Source organism: Danio rerio, chromosome 15 (genome assembly GCF_052040795.2).
Source record: "Danio rerio strain M-AB ecotype USA chromosome 15, GRCz13ab, whole genome shotgun sequence".
Taxonomy (NCBI): Eukaryota; Metazoa; Chordata; class Actinopteri; order Cypriniformes; family Danionidae; genus Danio; species Danio rerio.
The window spans coordinates 44,261,411-44,282,692 of record NC_141035.1 but is presented as its reverse complement, the minus strand read 5'-3'; the positions used below and the strand labels follow the sequence as shown (position 1 = coordinate 44,282,692).

Here is a 21,282-nt window from a genome sequence, read left to right as displayed (position 1 = left end):
AAAGCTGTCTTTGTATGCACAGACGAGTTAACTTGTTAATTGTTGTTACTAACTCGATTGATTGCTATTTCAATATTAAAATTATTAAATATGCATACATACTGTAGCTTATTTGAGATTTTGAAGAAGTGCTTTGCTTTTGTTTTCCTGTTATTTCTCCTGATTTTTATTTTTATTTTAAATTTGCAGTTTAAGTTAAAAAAACATACAATACTTGATAAAGCTGTCTTGAAACACTTTTTTTTGTACAGTATTAAAATAAATAATGTTTATTTTCTGGAAACAGGCTCATTTTCCAAGTCCCTATAGAGTTAAACAGTTGGGATTTACCACAGCATAATGCACTCAGCCAATCTTTGGGTCTGCTGGGGGCACTAAGCATCAATCATTGAAGATGATTAGACTATTAGCATCTCGCTTTAAAATGAACAAATTTGTTTAAATATTTTTCCTTTTTAAATGGAAAGTTCAACCAAAAATTTTTAAATCTTCTGCTGAACACAAAAGATATTTAGATTTTTGATATTTTGTTTTTCCATCTGTGGAAGTCAATAGTTACAAGTAACTGGTGTTGAACAAATATATATTGCTAATGAATCAAAGAAACATTGACTTTTGTAGTTTCTTTACCCACTTTTCTTTACAATTTGGGTTGGCTGGGTAATAGTACACCACCTTTTTTTAGGAATACACCACTGCTCTGTTCCATCCTGAAGCAAATGACCGTTTCAGACAGCACATTAAGCATCAAAATGCATTAATCTCATGCTATCAAAAGGAGTTTGTGGCAATGCCCATCATTATACCTCCTCTCCTGCTCTCAGAGCAGAGTAAATAACAAACTACAAACACCTGAACTAAAACTCACACGGCAATTATGTTCTCTACAGGTTGAGTGATTGTGGTCTCACAGATGAAGGTTGTGCTGCTTTGGCTTCAGCTCTGAGATCAAACCCTGAACACCTGACAGAACTGAACCTGTCTAAAAATAAACTAGGAGAATCAGATGTGAAGTTACTCTCTGATCTGAAGGATGATACACATTATAAACTAAAAAAATTTAACTACTGTGAGTATATGTTATTCAGCATGTTTATATTTACTCTTATCGATTAATTACTTTAAAAAGTCTCTCTGTGTTGTTAAAATACTGATATATTGTAATATATTGATGTAATGTGACATCAGTAATGTCTCATATGTGACTGTGTGTGTTTTATTGCAGGACTCTGTGTTTAGTTTGCTCAGGATCTGCTGAACACAGTCAACATACACTGAAGACAGACATACAGCAGCCGCTTCGAATGTTTTAACTCGATTGAATAGGCATTATCAGCTGATAGATATGGGCTAGCCCATATCTATCAGCTGATAACCATTGATAACACCCATTCAATGGAGTGATAACATTTGAAGCGGGTGCTCACGATGAAAACACTGTTGTATGTGACGTCATATCACTTTCTTTTTTATGCTGTGAGGGTCTGTTTTTATTTTTAATTAGGAATGAAAAGGAAAGTCATGACATGTGGCCAAGTATGCTAACCCGTACTTGGAATTTGTGCTCTTCATGCAACCCATCCAAGGGCACACACACAGCAGTGAACACACACACACACTATAAACACAACTCTCTGACCATCAGGCAATGGCTGCCCCCTTATAGATGTCATCTGATTTTCACTTTGATCTGTTACAGAAACTATATTTAGAGAAGCTAAATTTACTTTATAATTTAAGACCTAATTTAATAAACAAATTAGTCAGGAATTAAAAATCATTACTATGTTTACTAAATGCTTCTCTCTATAAATTTGGTTGTTTTGTCTTGTTGTGTATTTAGTTAGTCTTTATTCATTTCATTCATTCATTCATTCATTCATTTTCCTTCAACTCAGTCCTTTATTTATCAGGGGTCACACCAGTGGAATGAACCGCCAACTTATCCAGCATATGTTTTACCAGCAGATGTCCCTGCAGCCGCAACCCAACTGGGAAACACCCACACACTCTCACATTCACAAACACTCATACACTACAGCCAATTCAGTTAATCCGATTCCCCTATAGTGCATGTGTTTGGGCTGTGGGGGAAACTGGAGCACCCAGAGGAAACCCACGCCAACACAAAGAGAACATGCAAACTCCACACAGAAATGCCAACTGGGCCAGCTAACCACTGAGCCACTTTGTCGCACCTCTTTATTCATTTCCCAATGGCCATACAAATACACATCACACATAAGATAAAACACAACAAATCTATGCTGAATTTAAAAAAACTTCACAACTGAGGTAATAAATGAAAGTTTGTACTAATTTGTTTTACTAATAGGAGTTCTGTACTGAATAGCAGAATGGAGAAAGTAAAACCCATGGTGTATAGAATGGGAATCATCTGACAGAATACTCTGAGTCTTCAACAAAACTTGTTGATGTTATAACTAAACCATAGTCAACTGTTTACTCCCTGTTATTGTTTTAATAGGTTCACAATTCTCTCCAAACAACTCCTATTTTTTTCTTTTTTTAATATATGTGTACATGTGTAAATAAAAAAGGCTTTTTTTACCTCTTATACTATATGCTACTTAGTTACTTTTTATGGCAAGTAATGTGTTCAATATTTTTGAGTTACTTTTTCTGATCTGGCTGACACTTAATCTCTTACAGAGCTTGCAGGGGTTTTTAAATTTAAATTTTAAATTCATTCATTCATTCATTTTCTTGTTGGCTTAGTCCCTTTATTAATCCGAGGTCGCCACAGCGGAATGAACCGCCAACTTATCCAGCAAGTTTTTACGCAGCGGATACCCTTCCAGCTGCAACCCATCTCTGGGAAACATCCACACACTTTTACACACACACTCATACACTACGGACAATTTAGCCTACCCAATTCACCAACCGCATTTCTTTGGACTGTGGGGGAAACCGGAGCACCCCCCTTAAAAAAAAGAAGTTTTAATTCACTAATTCACCCTACTTAATATGCCTAATCTACTCTAATCTTATTAACAGGATTAAAAATGGTTAATAAAAAATAAAGGTTTTTTGTGACTTTTAACACCGAATAGGGAAAAAAAAATTATAAATGAACCCACTTCTCATTTACTAGTCTGTTATTATGAGCCATATCATACCTCTTGAGCCTCCTATCTCTTCCTGATTTGCAGTTTCTGTTTGTTTTTTGAAAATGTAATTTTCTGCATGTCTTCAAATCTGAAAACATGATTTATTTTATAGTGTGAGTTGTTATCCAATTTGATACAAAGCTACAAACATGTTCATTTGGACAGAGTGATTAACTGAGGTGTAGTGTTGTCAAGATACTGGAATTTCTGAATTCAATACCTTGCAAAATATTGATATTCAATAGGCTACTATTTTTTACATAATAACAATTCTATCAAAAATATTAGGCTACAAAAAATAAAAATAAAGATCCATATGCTAGAAATATGTTTACTTTAAATTTTTTCAGAGGGATTTTTTTTTCAGTTTTTCTCAAAGGTTGATGTGGGCATTGTAGCACTTTAAATGCATGTAATGCCTGTTTTATTCATACTTGAGCAGAAATTCCATATATGCCTCACAAAAGTAGTAGAACATTCTAGGAAATCCCTAATATGGGTAAAGGCATCCAGCTATTGCTGTAGTAGAATGAAAATAAGATCTGAATAAACATAAAAAGGCTTTAACTGATCATTTACATAATAAACTGAAAACATTACACATTTGTAAGTATGATACATAAAATTATAAAGTTTTCTTGAGTTCAGTATCAGACCTCATGTGTGTAAATGGAGAATATGTAAAAATAATTCAGCTTATTTTTAGTCTGTGCTTTAAGCTGTTAAGTTTGTAAACTCTTTTGATTTTCTGAAATGGATTTGCTGATGTGATTTGACTCATATATGACTGTGTGTGTGTGTGTGTGTGTGTGTGTGTGTGTGTGCGTGCGTGCGTGCGTGCGTGCGTACACAGCAAATTCATCAGAGTTAAATTCTCGGTGTTGAAGCATTTCAGAGTAAAGTGTTGACGTTAAAGAGTTAGATTTTGATAAATGAATATAATAAGAGTTAAAATTGATTTTATTCAGTGAGAAATCAAGGAGTTATCTTTTCAACACTTGGTGGTGTTATTTCCAACATCCGGGAATTCATGCAGCCCCAGTCACTGAAGAATTTTCCAGACGCCATTTTCCATCTGAGGTTTAGAACAGCAACTGGTGAGTCAAACTACCTAAATGTTGGTATTTTACTGACTTTCTTTAAGGAAATACAGTTGTAAACACATTGTTAATTTAATAACTTTAGAATGGAGTGACAATTTTAAACTTCTGCAGTTCATTCATGGTCGTTTGTGTATCTAGCTTAACTGCATTACTATTGACTTTTTCAAGAATGTTTTTATATATGCTCACGCATACAAAGTGCATAAAAACATCAAATGTACATGTTCAACGCATTTCTGTCACGCTTAATGCCATTTTGTGCGTTGTTTCCCATCTATAAAATAAAATCGACACTTCTCCTTTAATTTGAAGCAAACTAGCAAGGGAATCCCCGGAGCCGCCTAACAGCCTACTCTGCCCGGATGCTAACGGCAACACAGGACGGTTTCCATAAGCTCTGGAGAGTTTCTAAAACATATCTGGTGAGTAAATCAACACATGCTTACTTGTAAAAGGCTTCCTGACTAAAACAAATGATTGTTTGTTATTCGTGTACGTTAATTTGGTTATTTTAAACACTGCGGCCCTTTTAAACTGGTTGATTCGTGGCCGTCCATATACCGTCCCAGATAGCAAAATACACTCGGGCCAGTTCCGGCTAGATTGTCGCCTGCCGGAGACTAACCCCTCGGCCCAACTTCGGCTGCCGGACTCGGGCCGGATGCCTGTGGACTCACTGCCCGATTCCGGCCCGAATCAAGCGGGCCAGATGCGGCGGCCGTAAGCGAGCCGACGCTGCGCATCCGCGCCGGAATCGGCGCGAGGGTAATGTGCGCTGCGGCCCGGAGCTGGCGCGACTCCGTATTTATACACCTTATAAAACCTTTTGGTATTACATTGGTACTTGATATATGGTATTACAACCATTTGAATTTATATAACAGCAAACACAAAGTGTAAGCACTGCGTTTAACCTTTGAATAAAGTGCAAACTGCATACATATTCTGTAACGAAAATAATCAGACAAATGACAAAATAAATAAATGTTAAACGTTTATTGATTGCATGAAAAAAATAGTACTAAAATTTTATAAATAATTTTGTAGTGCACAAGAATATCAATATAAAAACAACACAATAAAGACACAGAAAGATTTAAACAAAAAAATCTAAAAATTACACACAAACACAGATGTTTTTTAAAACAACCCTGTTTTCCCCAATAGACTTGAATAAAAAATTTGTAAAAAAACAGCTAAATTTTATATAAACCTAAATATATAAACCAATTTAAGATATAGCAAGAAACATCTTAAAAATACCAATGACAATCCGTAAAATATCCAAGTCAAACTTGTAAAAAGTACTGCAGAATTCTGAAGAAACATCTTGAAACATTTTTAATAAAACATTAAAATAATAATAAACAAACAAATATATATATATATATATATATATATATATATATATATATATATATATATATATAATTGCAGAAGTATAAAGTCAAACTTTTTTTTTTAAATAAACTTGAACAAAATCAATTGCACAAACATATACATTTCATATATACACACGTCTTGTGCAATTTTATATTTATAATTTTATTTGTATTACGTTTATTAAAAATGTATCAAGATGTTTCTTTCTTCAGAATTTGGCGCACACACATACATACCATACATATATATACACACACACACACACATATATATATACATATACATATATATATATATATAAATGCAAATGAAAGAAACAAATTGTTCAAGTATCAGGGAACATCCTAATACACTTAAAATGTTGTTTAAAAAAAATAAAACAAAATAGTGATGTAGACATTTGACACATTAGCTTTCTCTTCTTTCTTCCTCCATCCCTGTCAGGGGCAAGTTGTAGCTACCTTGTAATGCATTTTTCCACTTCTTTATCAGTGGCGTGGTATGGACATTTGTCCTCACTCCATCTGTGATTAAAAGATAAACAGATAATTAGTAGTGAACAAGTACTAATGTAAAAAAAAAAGAAAAAATTAGGAAAAAAGTAGGCTACCTATGAAGCAAAAAAACTATCAAAAAAACCAAATAAACTTAAAACACTTTGAAATTAGCAAGAGCTTGAACTTACCAGTTTCTTCATTTGTTCGGGCTGCTCCTTTAGTTGATTTTCAAGCTTTTCCAAATCAAATTGGCCAAAGGAAGGTCAAATGTGTTTACATCTGGAATTTCATCACGTCTGTTTTGGTTTTGTGAGAATCAGGCCCAGCTGCTGCTTTATGACGTTGCATGATTTTAAAACTTCAGTCAGTCGTGCTAAAAAAGAAAAATAACAGATTAGTATAAATCAACCTGTAGCTTATTCTCATACAACTTCTGTAAATACAACAGTGGGTTAGACACTGCTGATATTCTCTAGTTGATCTTTACTTTCTAGCTGCATTAAACCTTAACAAATTTAGTGATGTCTTCAATTCTTACAAAGACATCACGAGATGCAATAAATTCTGTCTTGATCTCACTAGAACAAAGACTGTAAATGTTCATAGGTGTACTGCAGGAGTGTCCAAACTTTTTGGGCCAAGGGCCAGATGCAAAAAAAACAAACGTTGTCGTGGGCCGAATTTTACATACATCACACAGACACGTGTGTGTGTGTGTGTGTGTGTGTGTGTGTATATATATATATATATATATATATATATATATATATATATATATATATATATATATATATATAAATACAGTTGAAGTCAGAATTGTTAGCCCCCCTAAATTATTAGCCACCGTTTATTTTTTCCCCAATTTCTGTTTAACGGAGAGTTAAACATTTTTTCCACACATTTTTAAACATATTAGTTTTAGTAACTCATTTCTAATAACTGATTTATTTTATCTTTGCCATGATGACAGTAAATAATATTTGACTAGATATTTTTAAGACACTTCTATACAGCTTAAAGTGACATTTAAAGGCTTAACTAGGTTAATTAAGTTAACTAGTCAAGTTAAGATAATTAGGCAAGTTATTTTATAACAATGGTTTGTTCTGAAGACTTAAGGGGCTAATAATTTTGACCTTAAAATGGTTCATAAAAAAATTTAAACCGCTTTTTATTCTAGCCGAAATAAAACAAGTCTTTCTCCAAAAGAAAAAATATTATCAGACATACTGTAAAAATGTTCTTGCTCTGTTAAACATCATTTGGGAAATATTTAAAAAAGAAGAAATAAATCAATGAGGGGCTAATAATTCAGACTTCAACTGTGTGTAGACAAACAGACAGACAGACAGACAGACAGACAGACAGACAGACAGACAGACAGACAGACAGACAGACAGACAGACAGATAGATAGATCATAACAAGAACTGCTGCTTAATTGAATGCATGTAATAGCGACACCCGGTGGTTATTTATTGAATTACGTTCATTTTTGTATAGCGGGCCAGATTCTATTGATATTTATAAAAAGCCTCGCGAGCCGTAGTTTGGACACGCCTGGTGTACTGGAATGTACAGTATCTGTGCATCTTGATGGTGGTCTTAAGATTTCTGCCATAGTCATTGATGGTGATGGTACTTGTGGTGCTGCCTTGATTTCTGAAATCTTCATACCTGCCTTTTATCCAGCCTCTTTGTTCCAAGTAATTTTTCTTCATCATGGTATAGATGTGTCTATACTGTCCTTTAATCAGATACATTTACAAAACAAAACATCAATTTAGTACAGTGCCAGGGCAAAACTCACAGGTTGTAATAGATCAATGACATAATGTTGACAGTATGTGTTTAAAATAATTGCAAACAAACCTGTTCTGTCTTTAGATGTATGACAGGCGATCATCATCCTCATCTGTCTACCAGTCAGAAATCACAGTTGCGTATGGATGTTTGAGTCGAGCTTCCTCATATGCATCTATAATAAAACATCACATTGTTGTTAACCTCCCGTAAAGAAAAGTTCAAATGCCGAAATACTATCAAAGTTAATTAATGCATATAATACCTATAGAGTAAATAATCAGTACACAGAAGGTTGCACAAGATTTATTCGGAGATTCATGCAGAGTGACAGCCTTATGAATCTGAGACATAGATTTGTAAGATGGTCAAGCACATGCATTATTCTGTACCCATGAAGATTAACCTACCATTGTGAAAAATGTTTGATGATGATAGCCAATAACAATAAACCATTTCAGCTGTTTGTGAAGCAATTAGTAATGTAATGTCTGAAAAGCTCAATCTATGTTGAAAATATATCAGCAGTTTACAGCTTATAATGGACTTTTAGCACACAACTATAACATGCCTATTCACGTTCAAAAGAGTGTGCCATTGACTTCTTTGGTCGTGATGTGCTGCAAAATGATCTCACTAACCTTTGTTAAACAAGAACAATGAGACTTAACCAACAAATATTGTTACCCATTCATTTAAATCAGAATTTATCACTGTCAATAACATAAAAAACAAAAAAAAAACATCAAAATCTGCTTTAAGACGTTCAGTTTTACATTAACTGACCATTACAGCTTGAACAAAAGATATAATTGATTCACATAGGCTAACACATATGAATTAAAGTGCATAGTAATATATTTCTCTTGGATAATTTAATGAGAATAGTAAACAGTCGAGTTTCAATCACTTTTCGTGACTAACTGCATAAACAAGATAAACAATAATATTTTATTAATCCAAAACGATTAGTTTTTATTTACACATAATCACAGAATTAATACTGTTGGATAAGTATACGCCTGTACAATGATTTCTTTCAACATCCACGGTACTTTATAATGTTAAATCAGGAAAAAAACACGTTTTGCCAAGTTAGTTAATGGATTCGTCTACAGAAACTTTCGTTAACGCAAAGTTAGCATACACACAAATTCGTTTCATGTTTCTTTAAAATAATTAAAATAGTTTTCAGTTACTACACACGTTACAATCTAACATTGTGTAAAAGGAACAGGAACTTTCAGACGTGTTTGTAACTGTTAGCGTTAGCATACATTAGCTCCAGTCGTGTTTCTTAAAGCAAGTTACATTTCGTATCAAACTGTTTTAAATTACTAAACGCTGTTACAACCAAACACCGTGGAAATGTTTTAAGCTCTAAATTCGCTAATTATACAGAACACAAGCAGTAAAAAGCTTACCTTTCTGACCAGAATCCACGTGAGTCTTTGAAAAACCAAACTTTTCTTCTTGTGATCTTCGTGCCATGGTGGTTGACAACCAGCTTTTTGGAGCATTACCGCCACCGTCTGGATTGGAGTTTGGATCATGAGTTTAGTCACGCATGTGTTTATTATGAAACCAACTTCTGCTTTAAAACAAAAATAGTCAGCACAGGAGCGTGCTATCTCAAAAATAAGTGAATTTTACATAGTTTTTCTCTAGATGACATGTATAATCTATTTATAAATAATATTGTTTTGTTTGCGTCTAAACATTGCGACCATCCACACTAAATATTCATTTTTTTTTTTTTTTTGCTATCGTACCGTGAATATTTTCTCAAATTATCATTAAACGTGGAGCTAACAGATTACTAGATAAAATAAGAACTTAATCGGTTGCCATCAGCCGAATCCTTGCCAGAAGCGGCCAGGATATGGTTGACCGGAATCGGGCCAGTGCTTTACAGCCGCATCACAACCGCATGTGCGCGAGCGAGCTGCGGGCCGCACTCGGCCCGGATAACACTCGCCGATGCCGAGTCGGAGCCGGAGGCGCCGGAGGGCAGCCGAGCTCGGGCCGATTACTGCCTGCTATCTGGGGTAAGTCCATAGACTCGTGTGATAACGTACGCTTGAATTATATTAACTTAAGTGTTGACAACCATTAAAGTCGAAATGTTAACATTAATGCCTTTTAAATGACCGCGTTTGCACTTTCTCGGACATTTAACGTTACAGAACTCTCCCGGAAGTTGCGGGACTAACGTTAACGTTATCCCGCAAATGCACAGAGACTCCCAGATGCCCAAGTGGATGCCCGCAAATGAATGATTATTTCCCGGAAATCGCGCGTCTCCCGCTCGGTCATTAAACACTTTGCACACCCCTCTCCACCGCATGCCTCCCAGCTCTTCAGGTACGTCGCGCGCAAGTCACCCCCACCGCTCTTTAGGTACGTCGCGCGCAACTCATCTCATTGCTCTTCAGGTAAGTTACCCATCTCTCCCGCTAACTTACTTCCCGCAAATCAACTCTGTAACCCCCGAAAATGACTTTTCCCAACTCGGGATGTCTGACGTTAGTAAGTTAGGCTATTTCTGTAGTCAGGAACATCTTAGTCAAACTTTTTCTCCCGCATGATATTGTGCTTATAGACTAAACCTAGCATGTACACAACATTTCCGTTTTATTAAAGACAATTTAGTGCGTTGTAAACAGCCACCTGTCTGTAAAATTAATCAACTGATTCACATTTGAGCAGCCTAATGATGATACAGGTTTGATTTGTAGATTTATTATCAATAATCAACATCTGAATCAAAAGATATCTGAAAAAGTGTGAGGCATACTTTGTGATGTTCATCTCCCTTTTTTATCTGAAGGTTATGCATATGTGTTAGATACTAATGTGTTGTTGTTTTTTAACAGCCACAGTTCTCTATACAATAACACAAGACCCTGTGATGGTGACGGATGGTGTATTTCCAGAGTTGGTGAAATGACCAAGCACACCTTCTTGGTCATATGTGGTGATAATAATGAAGGTATGTTTGATAAAGTTCTGTATTTGTTTCACAATAAGCTGAGAGGGTATTAGAGCATTCAAGAATAACAAATGACATGAAGGTGATAGGTTTTGTATTGTGGGTGATCTGTTACTTAAATAATGTTTTGCTCTTTGCTTTGCACTTTTCCTCTTCTGCTTATCCTAATATTTTAGATTATATTTGGACCTGAAACATCTGCTAGACTCCAGGAAAGGTGGCGTCAATACTGGACCTGAAAGGGCCTAACAAGTTAAATCTGGTAAAGAAACGCGCACGCACACACACGCAGGCACACACTTACATAAAACTGTAAGTTTATGAATATTTTTTACACTGTGGCCAATATTTTGGGGAAGTCAGCATCACTAAATGATATAAAAGATTTTAAGCTCCTCTAAATTTTGCTCCAAGTGTTGTGTTAAATTCAGGATTCTGGACAGACAGCTGCCTGTTTTTCCAGTTCTAGTCATAGTGGTTAACCTAATTGTTTTTGGAGATCCAACAGTGATGTATGTGTTTTTTCTACTTTTCCATATCCTGTCACCTCAACCAGCTGGGAGAGTCAAGTTGTGGATCATCATGAAGATTTTCAAAAGGTGAGTTTAGATTTCTTAAATGTTTTATTTACTTTAAATGTTCTTTTAAATATATCATAGAATTTGATTGCAATTTGTTTTCAAACATTTTTCTTAGTCATGCTGGAATCTTGAAGAGTTCTTAGATGAGCTTCACCCTATATCCGTGCATCAGGAACCACCAGACGAGCGATCAGCAGCTACTACATCATCATGGATAAAACGGTCATCCTGTGGCTGGGAAGCACATCTTTCACAGGACATGCTTGATGAGATTTCCTAGCTAAAGTTTGTTTTCACACAAGTTTACAGCATTTATACCCTCATAAACTGCTGTGTTTGATATGGAGGACCAAGGAAACACCAGAAGTGAAAGATTTGCACGCCAAGTTTAAAATGTCATTTCAGAAGAAAACTATGCGTTTAGCAGAAAACTATGAGTGACACTATATTGAACTTTCAAATTGCACTGATGAAACATCAAGTTTGGACTAAAGGACTGAAACTATTTTGTTGATACTGTCTGTACTAATAAAAAATTTAAAGCATATTTGACATTGTTGCATTTTAAAAACTGAATGAATTGTTGAAGCGGTGAATGTTTTCAAATAAAATGTTTTTTTCTTTTGTAATTTACAGTCTATTTGACCTTTTTACCATATTTACACTCAAGAGAGTTGAATAAAATAACAACATATTGTAGTAAAAAAATTACTACCAGGCGGTGTTAAATATAGTTACATTTTTAACTCTGCCCAGAGTTAAAATTAACCCTTACTTCGGTGTCAATGTGCCAACCCTTTTGAAAGTGTTAATTTAACTAAGTTTTGAGTGGACCCCATGAGACACTTTCAAAGTGTTGAAATTAACACCCATAGAGTTGTTTTGGGTCCTCATATTTTGCTGTGTATGTGTGTGTGTGTGTGTTTTATTGCAGGACTCTCTGTGTTTAGTGTGCTCATGAACTGCTAAAGGTGCTGTATTGATAATTGGATTTTTCACAAATATTAACATCCAGGGGTGGACTGGCCATCTGGCAGGCCAATCAGCTTCCCATTCGTTTTTTCCCATTAAACTGTAGGAGATCATCTTCAAGACAGGATTTTCAGAATGAAATGTGGACTAAATTTATACTAAAATCTAAAAAAATTATACTAAAAAGAGAAACACTAGTTTTAGCTGAGTTTCTTTATGAAGATCTGCTCATGTACAGTAGGAGTAGAAGTGAAGTGAAGTGACTTGTCATGGTTTTATGCTAACTTGAAATTTGTCCTTTGTGTTTAACCCATCCATGTGTGCACATTGTTATGTAAGAAGAGAAAAAGCTGTTACTATCGGACATTGTTTACTTCACTGGGTCATTTTAGTGGTCACGGGATTGAGTCCTATTGGTTGATAATCAGGCTTCCTTTTAAAGGTATTTTGTAGTAATTAAAATAAAAAATACTGTATTTTTTATTTTGATGCATTTTGTGGCTTCTGTATTTTGTAGTTTATTTTGAATCACTTAAAGCTGATATTTGGTATTTTATTTTATATTTAATGTATTTTAGCCCATCCCTGCTATCATACAGTATGATTCTTACTGTGACAGAGGAATAAACAATCTAATGTATTACAGAAACTGGCTCACAGCATCCTGTGTAAATTTTCATTAGTAGATCAAATCTGTCATTCAGTATTTAATCTCAAAACACCTGTGAGAACTAAAAGAGTTGGCCATTTGTGAAGTAAACTTGATCTGCAGTCAGTGTTGGGGAAAAAGGTAATATATTACGATTTAAGCCTAATTCTTACTCTTTCTTTCTTTAAAAAAAGCGCTAAAATAACATTTCACCATACTTTCATTATAAAGTAACACATTTAGTTGACAAAAACGGTCTCTAATCAGAAATTATGTTTTCAAAACTCTCTGAAACCAAGGATGAGTTCAGCTCGTTCATGGTCATGTTAAAAACCCTCTCAGATTCTACCAATTCAATTTTATCCAATGATTGATTTGGTTTAATGTGTTTTTTTTATAATAATTTAATCATATTTTATTGATATGTGCAAATATATGTTAAAGGCTGCCCGAGCGCGAGCAGCATCAGCATCAGTTTGCGTTTCATTGTAGTAAAACTCCTCCGGTCTTTCTGTTCTTTCTCTTTCAGGCCCGCGAGAACATTCAGCGAGATGCTCAAAATATTCCTAAATTTAACAGCAGAATCAGGAAAAGGCATCAGAGATTGTGGTAAAATACTCTGAGAGAGAGTGTGAGAGAGTTTCCTCAACCAAAAGCTTTCTTTGACATGTCTGAGTTAAATGACAGGAAAATATCCACCATGTATATTCTCCAAATTGATCCCATATCGTGCCACAGGCCTTTAGCCACTGTTTATTAAATATTATAAAAAAAGATAACTTTTTACGTTAAATACTTAAATTATTTTTAAGGTAAGATCTGTTTTAGAAAAGTTGTGGCCCCACCTGGTGGACATTTATTAGAAGTACAGACTGGTACATTTAACACCAAAGGGGTTTTCAATATTTTAATTGCCTCCGCCCTCCATATATATCGTCCAGCGAGGGATAACAAAATTACCCAAATTTTAAAAGTTAATCTGTAGATTGTTTTAGTCTTTTGGGGATTAAATAAATTTGTGTGTGTTCATGCAAAAACTTCAACGCCCTCTAGTGGCAACTAGTGATTTCCAAACATCTTGCAATGAGAAACCTTTAATGTTTCCAGTGCAGATCAATATAATATGTTTGGCTAACTGAATCTTTATTTTTATTTTATTATTATTACTTATTTTTATTTTTTACATTTTTTTAAAATGAAGGCGAATGCCTAACTTCACTGTGCCTAACCACCGAGCGTAATATGACGTCACCATCCCGACGTCACAAATACAAAGTCAAAGCAAAGTTGAGTCGTCGAGTTGATCCGTTAGTCTTCATTATGGAGCATCACAATAGTTCACATGAACTTTTATAACAGCAAACCAGGAGTTTACATGCTAGTTGAAAGAAAGAGGATTAAAACTCCATCAACTCAGTCTTAACGCAGGTCTTCGGTTTATAACAGGTTGTTATTGAAGGTGAGTGAAACAGGAAACTGCTACTTTTTTGTCGAATGTAAATATGATTTAAATGTCTTTGATATTTAAGTTTATAAAAGTGTTTAACATAAAGCTTTATAATCCTTAATACATTTTGCGTTAGCCTGCTCTTCTCGGAGTTTGACAGTCTGTATGAAATGCATTGATCCAGACAGCACACATATATTGCAACAATATCTAACTGCAGACCCGCAGAACCACACGTTTCTAGCACACACAATCTAGCACAAGATCTAGCACACACGATCTAGGTCAACCATATATGGTTACGACGGATGTTAATGTTATAACGTCTTGTCGGACATCTAATTGTATATTGTGAATAAATATGGGTTGCGCTGGAAGGGGATCCGCTGCATAAAATGTGCTGGATAAGTTGGTGGTTCATTCCGCAGTGGCGACCCCAGATTAATAAAGGGACTAAGCCGACAAGAAAATGAAATGATAATAAATATTGTATTATTTCACAAATATTGTGATCAAGAGGAGTGAATGGGGAGCGTTGTTTCCGATCGCCATTCAGTATGATTAGACTGAAGTTTTCTATCAGTCATCATAGATAATCAGTCATTGTTATCTGACAGAGTCAATATAGCAGATACTCGTTTGCTGGCCTTCCTGAACGATATAAATTGGACAGGTTTAATAGGCAATAATACATCTTTATATTTAATAAAAATCTTTTTACATGTAATAAATATCAGTGGCGCAAAAAGGGGGTATGCAGTATATGCGGCGCATAGGGGCGGCACACATGGGGGGGCGGGGGCGCCATTGTGCCAAAACTATTTTTGAAATTATACATATTATTATACATATTAAAAATATATATACATATTTTTGGTTAAAATGTTTATCCTGCATTTTATATAAATATACAATTGTATTTTATTGAATAAAAAAAATTATACCACCCCTCCCTCTTGGTTGACCATTACCGTTGCTCGGTTACAGTCACATGTTTAAAATGGAGAGAAGAGTAAGAGACGTGGAGCGCAAAATAAAAAACAAAAAGAGAACAAACCATGCCTTAAAATGAAAACTGGCATGACAAATTGGATAATAAGGAATTGTTCAGCTTAACCCACACTAATTACCATACTTTTAATCAACTTCTAATGTTTTTGGGAGCGACGGGCTGCCATCATTAATTATTCATTATCGCCACTCAGTCTCTGCACTTACTACTTTACTTAACATAAATGCAGACGAAGTGGTTTTGTCCAGGCAGGGGGACAGTGACGCACGGCCACACCTGGGGCCTCATGTATCAACGCTGCTGTTATGTATGTGTGTCTTATCATCAAATGTTCATTCATAAATCGCACATACTTCTGAATTAAATCAGCCACACGCAGGTTAACATTTTAACACCACTCTTTACTTCTCTTGTGTCTATGAACTCCGTAACATTACAAAACTTCCCATCATGCCACCTGTTTCCCGTCTTAAAGACACAGATGCAATTATAGTACATGACATTCCCCCCAAAGTTGGATAAAGACTATCAATCTAAGTTGTCTTAAACTTACCTAAACACAACATATTTAAACATTTGACTAGCAAACACCACATTCTAACTTGCTTTGAAGTTACTGCATTTTGAACATCAAAACAGCACTTTGTTTTTATCAGTTCAAGAATTCAACTTGTAGCAGACCCCATCCGAATGATGGCCGAAACTTTACTGATGTTTCAAGTTGCTTTATTTACATTCCTTTACTCTTGAAATCACCGTAAGAGCTGAGCAAACCAATACAAAAACATACATCAGCATTCTTAGATATCTTCACAAAATATGTATTTCTCACTAACAATATATGATGAAACAAACCTTATGCCTTTTCGGGGGGTTGCTGATTAAACTTGTAAACCGTCCTTTTCAGTACGAGCTCTAGTTAAACTGTTATGAAACGTCCGCTTTTCATTCTGCTCTCTCATTTATTTTCTGCTCTGAAAAACGGATTTCCTTTCAAAATAAAAGTCCCCCACAAATAATAGAAATTAAATGATCTTTAAACATGAAGAAATGCAAGATAACACCTTTACTTAAGTCTGTTACACTCCCACCAAATTATCAATGTTCCTCAAACATAACTAATTTCCAATTATAACCCTCTTTGGAAGTGTATAAAGTGCAATAAAGTCCCATTGAAAATGCATTCACTCTGCTTCCAACAACAAGACCAACTTTTGAGCGGGTTTATCTACTATTGAGATTTTATGCATTCTTTCTCCTTTCTTGTTTAATCTCTTGTCGCCAAGTGCTACTTTGGCTTTTCTCACTAGTCCATCCGGGCTCAGAACAGTCTCTATAATCCTCCCTAGTCTCCATTCACTCCTAGGCAATGTTTCTTCTATATCCATGACCACATCACCAATTTGAAGGTTCCTTTGTGGAGCATGCCAGCGTTGCCTTGCAATGATATTGTGTAGATACTCCTTTTTCCATCTGCTCCAAAACTGTTCAGTAAGGTACTGCACACGTCTCCATCTCTTTTTTGTATACATATCCTCTCTAATGAACTTTCCTGGTGGAGGCAATGCTGTGGTGGGCTTCATGGTTATCAGATGATTGGGTGTGAGTGGTTCTAAGCTCTTGGGGTCATTCAGATTGTCAATCGTAAGAGGGCGACTATTGACTACTGCCATGGCTTCGTAAAATACAGTGCGCAATGAGGCATCATTAAGCCTGCCTGCTGAAAGGGTGATGGTAGCATTAAGAACGCTCCGGACAGTTTTGATTTGACGCTCCCATACACCCCCTGCATGACTGGAATGAGGAGCATTCAAAACAAAGTCACATTGTTTGTTTGCAAGAAAAGTTGTGAGGCGTTCTGGATCGAGTTCTTGCAATGCTGAATTCAATTCATTCTTTGCGCCTATGAAATTGGTACCTTGGTCACATTTTATTTGCCTTACTGTGCCTCGAATTGCAATAAAGCATCTCAGACTGTTAATAAATGCATCCGTCGACATGTCTTCTAACATTTCAATATGAATAGCTCTTGAACACAAGCATGTTAGAAGCAGACCGTACCTCTTGTGATGTTTTCTCCCTTCTTTAGTCATGAATGGACCAAAGCAGTCCATGCCACAATACATAAAAGGCGGCGAAGGCTCTACACGTTCTGAGGGGAGATCACTCATCCTCTGGCCTTCAGCAGATCTTCTCATCCTTCTGCAAGTCACACAGTTGAGAATGTAAGATGTGACCACTCTGTTTATTCCAGGTATCCAATAGCCGCATGATCTGATATTATTGATTGTGAAACCCTTGCCTTGATGCTTTACACATTCATGGCAGTGTGCAATAATCAACTTTGTAACATGGTGTTCCTTTGGCAGGATCCATGGATGCTTGAATGCGTGAGTATATGATGAGTGATCTAATCTGCCTCCCACCTTGATTATACCATCTTTGTCTATAAAGGCATCCAGATGATGAAGTTTACTGTGACTTGGAAGTCTTTTTCCTTGACTCAACACTTCAGTCTCTTTCTGATACACTTGCCTTTGTACTCCTTTTAGAATGAAGCATTTAGCATCTTCTTGTTCACTTACGGATGCTGGTGAATTGGTTTTATCTTTCTTAATCCATCTCTGAAGGCGTGCAACAGCTTTGATAGTCTTAGACCAAGATGAGAACTTGGACAATCGGTCTACAAGATCTTTATTTTCCATGGTCTTTGTGTGTAATGTCTGAATTTTCTTTACCTCTGGATCTCCGACTGGGAGGTCTAGCACAACATTTGTGGTTGTTATTTCCTTTTCCCACAAAAATGAAGGTCCAGAGAACCAATTAGATGAAAGCAGCTCATTGATTGTTCTCCCTCTTGAAGCGTTGTCTGCTGGGTTTTCATCTGTTGGGACATACAGCCATTGATTGGGTGTTGTACTTTGACGTATTTTTTGGACTCTATTGGCTACAAATGTGTGGAAACGACGGGCATCGTTATTAATGTAACCCAAAACTACCTTTGAGTCAGTCCAAAAGAATTCGTCGACATCAATGAGGTTAAGCTCTTCTCTGAGTATATTGCTCATACTGACTGATACTACAGCTGCAGTTAGCTCTAACCTGGGTATTGTGATAATCTTTAAAGGAGAAACCCGGGCTTTGCCAATAAGAAAAGAGCAATGAATTTCATCATCCTCATTTATCATCCTCAGATAAGAACATTGACCGTAACCACAGTTACTCGCATCTGAGAAATGATGCATTTCTGTTTTCACTACTTTTCCGAAATCAGCAGGTACATAACATCGTGGTATGTTCACATTTTCTAGATTGACAAGGTCATTTTGCCATCTCTCCCATCGTGGCTTGAGTGCAGGGTAAAGTGTATCATCCCAGCCAGTTCCTTGGCGACACATTTCCTGTAGGATTCTCTTGCCATTGAGAACAAATGGAGCTACAAATCCCAAAGGATCAAATATGGAGGCAACAGTGGATAATATGCCACGACGTGTTGTAGGCTGACCCTTTAATGGAACATGGAATTTGAAACTATCACTCTGTATGTTCCAGTGAATTCCCAGAGCTCTTTCGAGTGGCATTTCATTGAAGGTGAGATCTTTCGTTTCAAAGTTTACAGCACGTTCTGATTCTGGTATGCTTTGCAAAACTGTGTTGTCATTTGATACGAACTTGTGAAGTCGAAGACCACCCTTTGCACACAGCTCCCGTGCTTCCTTTGTCAACTGTATAGCCTTTTCTACTGTTTCTGCACTTGTAACTCCATCATCAACATAAAAATCCCTTGTGATGAACTGAGCGCCTAATGCGTGTGATTGCCTGTACTCATTGGCTAAATATCTTAGCCCATAGTTTGCACAACCGGGCGAAGAGACTGCACCAAATAGACGCACTTTCATTCTGTAATCTTGAAGAACTGAATTTGTTTCTCCATCTTTCCACCATAAGAAGCGCAGATAATCACGATCCTTTTCCTGAACGTGAAATTGGTGAAACATTTTTTCAATGTCACATATCACTGCAATAGGATGCCTTCTGAACCTTACAAGGACTCCCGTGAGGTTGTTTATCATGTCTGGTCCTGATAGTAAATGTTCATTGAGACTTGTACCTTTGAATTTTGCAGAGCAATCGAATACAACCCGTAGCTTATCTGGCTTTTTTGGGTGGTAGATCCCATGGTGAGGTATGTACCATTTTTCACCACTGGTTCCCTCATCATTTACCACTTCTGCATCACCTCTGTCAATAATGTCATTCATGTAAGTGAAGTAGTCTGTTTTGTATTTCTCATTTTTGGAAAACTTCTTGTTCAGATGTTGGAGTCTGATCGATGCAAGTTCTCTGTTGTCCGGCAAGGATGGTCGTTGCTTAAATGGAAGAGGCATTTCATAATGTCCTAGATAATTTTTCTTTATTCCTACTTTAAGTTTGTCTAGGAACATGATGTCCTCTTGAGAGACTGTCTTGTCATCTACTGTGATGTCCTTAAAGTCTGATTCAAGTATACGGACTGCATCCCCAGGTGTCATAGCTGGTATCTCCTTTGTAGCTATCCTTTGACAAAGACTGAACCCTGTTGATTCATTGATACTTGGTATGGAGCAGCCCACAATACTCCACCCTAAATCTGTTAAAATGGCATATGGTTCCTCATTTTTACCTAGTATGACTTGTCTTGGAGCTAGCACTCTAGGGCAGTTATAGCCAAGTAGTAAGCCTACTTCACAATTGAGTAGAGGTGCCATTTCGTCAGCAATTCCTTTCAAGTGACTCCAGTTCATTGCCGTTTTCTGTGTTGGTATGTGATCATAATTAGCTGGAATACACTCCTTTGTGTATACAGGAGGAAGACTGATATGTACTGAGGAACTGTACCCTCTCACTTGAAGATCCGTTACTCGATTGCTTCTAATAATCTCATTGTCTCCCATCATGGTGGTTAGTTTGAGTTTCACTGGGTGACTCTCTACTTGCAGTGTATTACTAATGTCTTCATCAATAAATGTAGTGTCACTCTGTGTATCTAGCAATGCATACACAAGCTGTTCGTTGGATGGATTTTTAACTGAAGACACCCATACTGGTACGATCATCGATGTAATGACTGACTGACTTTCTCTTGTGATATTAAGTGACATGGCATTAGTAGTTTCACTTTCAGTTGCATGCACATTGCTTACCATGGGCAATGGTCGTTCTCTGATTCCGTCCTTGTCATAATTGTAATCATGAAGACATGTGGGATGTCGTAACTTGCATACATCACATGTGTGTCGACGACAACACTCCTTAGCATGGTGGGACGATTTTAAACACCCGTAGCAGAGTTTGTTATCTTTCACATAGGCTCTTCTGTCTTTCAGAGACTTCTCCATGAATTTCAGACACTTATGAAGTTGATGACTGTCATCCTGACACAACATACACTGTGTTTTAGTCACTGTAAACTTTCCTTTGACTGTTGATTGTGTGTCATTGTTTACACTTGTTTGTGTCTTAAAAACAATTGCTTTACTTCTTTTAGTTTCCTTTGACATTCTTCTCTCATAAGGTGACTCACATGAATGAAGAGCATGTAAAGAAGTGATGGGATTACACATAATTTCTGCTTCTGTTGTCATGAAATTGACAAAGTCATGGAAACTTGGAAACTCTTTGTCATCCATAAGGGTTTTTGTGACCTGACGGTTCCATCTGGAAGCTATCC

The 21,282-nt window shown here is 36.3% G+C and overlaps 1 protein-coding gene and 3 long non-coding RNA genes across 9 annotated transcripts in view; 2 read left to right on the top strand and 2 right to left on the bottom strand.

The window, feature by feature from the left end:
- LOC147840700 (uncharacterized) overlaps nt 1-3,721 on the bottom strand; it is a 199,008-nt gene extending 195,287 nt beyond the window's left edge. Inside the window, exon 1 of the long non-coding RNA XR_015510028.1 lies at nt 2,974-3,721. This is a non-coding gene — a long non-coding RNA (uncharacterized LOC147840700). The remainder of the gene's footprint in view (nt 1-2,973) is intronic.
- Nucleotides 3,722-4,174: 453 nt separating this feature from the next.
- On the top strand, nt 4,175-12,121 carry LOC147840698 (uncharacterized). Its single transcript, XR_015509963.1, has 6 exons — nt 4,175-4,231; nt 4,550-4,659; nt 10,796-10,911; nt 11,088-11,173; nt 11,477-11,510; nt 11,608-12,121. It is a non-coding gene; the product is annotated as an uncharacterized LOC147840698 (long non-coding RNA).
- Nucleotides 5,219-9,413, bottom strand: LOC147840699 (uncharacterized). Of its 2 annotated transcripts, none has more exons than XR_015509956.1 (5): nt 9,344-9,413; nt 7,989-8,094; nt 7,794-7,863; nt 6,306-6,490; nt 5,219-6,144 (listed from the first exon to the last, which is right to left on the bottom strand). It is a non-coding gene; the product is annotated as an uncharacterized LOC147840699 (long non-coding RNA). The 2 variants fall into 2 exon arrangements; XR_015509957.1 differs by having other exon boundaries at nt 5,220-6,144; nt 7,798-7,863.
- A 404-nt stretch (nt 12,122-12,525) lies between the features above and the next one.
- Nucleotides 12,526-21,282, top strand: part of si:dkey-121n8.5 — a 46,114-nt gene continuing 37,357 nt past the window's right edge. For 2 of the 5 annotated variants that reach the window (XM_087284674.1, XM_087284670.1), the window contains exon 1: nt 13,433-13,722. In XM_087284674.1, the coding sequence (XP_087140800.1) occupies nt 13,665-13,722 (58 nt within the window). In that variant the 5' untranslated portion in view covers nt 13,433-13,664. Of the gene's footprint in view, nt 13,255-13,432; nt 13,723-14,357; nt 14,573-21,282 lie in introns of those variants that run through there. The other 3 variants (XM_087284671.1, XM_087284673.1, XM_087284675.1) reach the window with 3 other exon arrangements.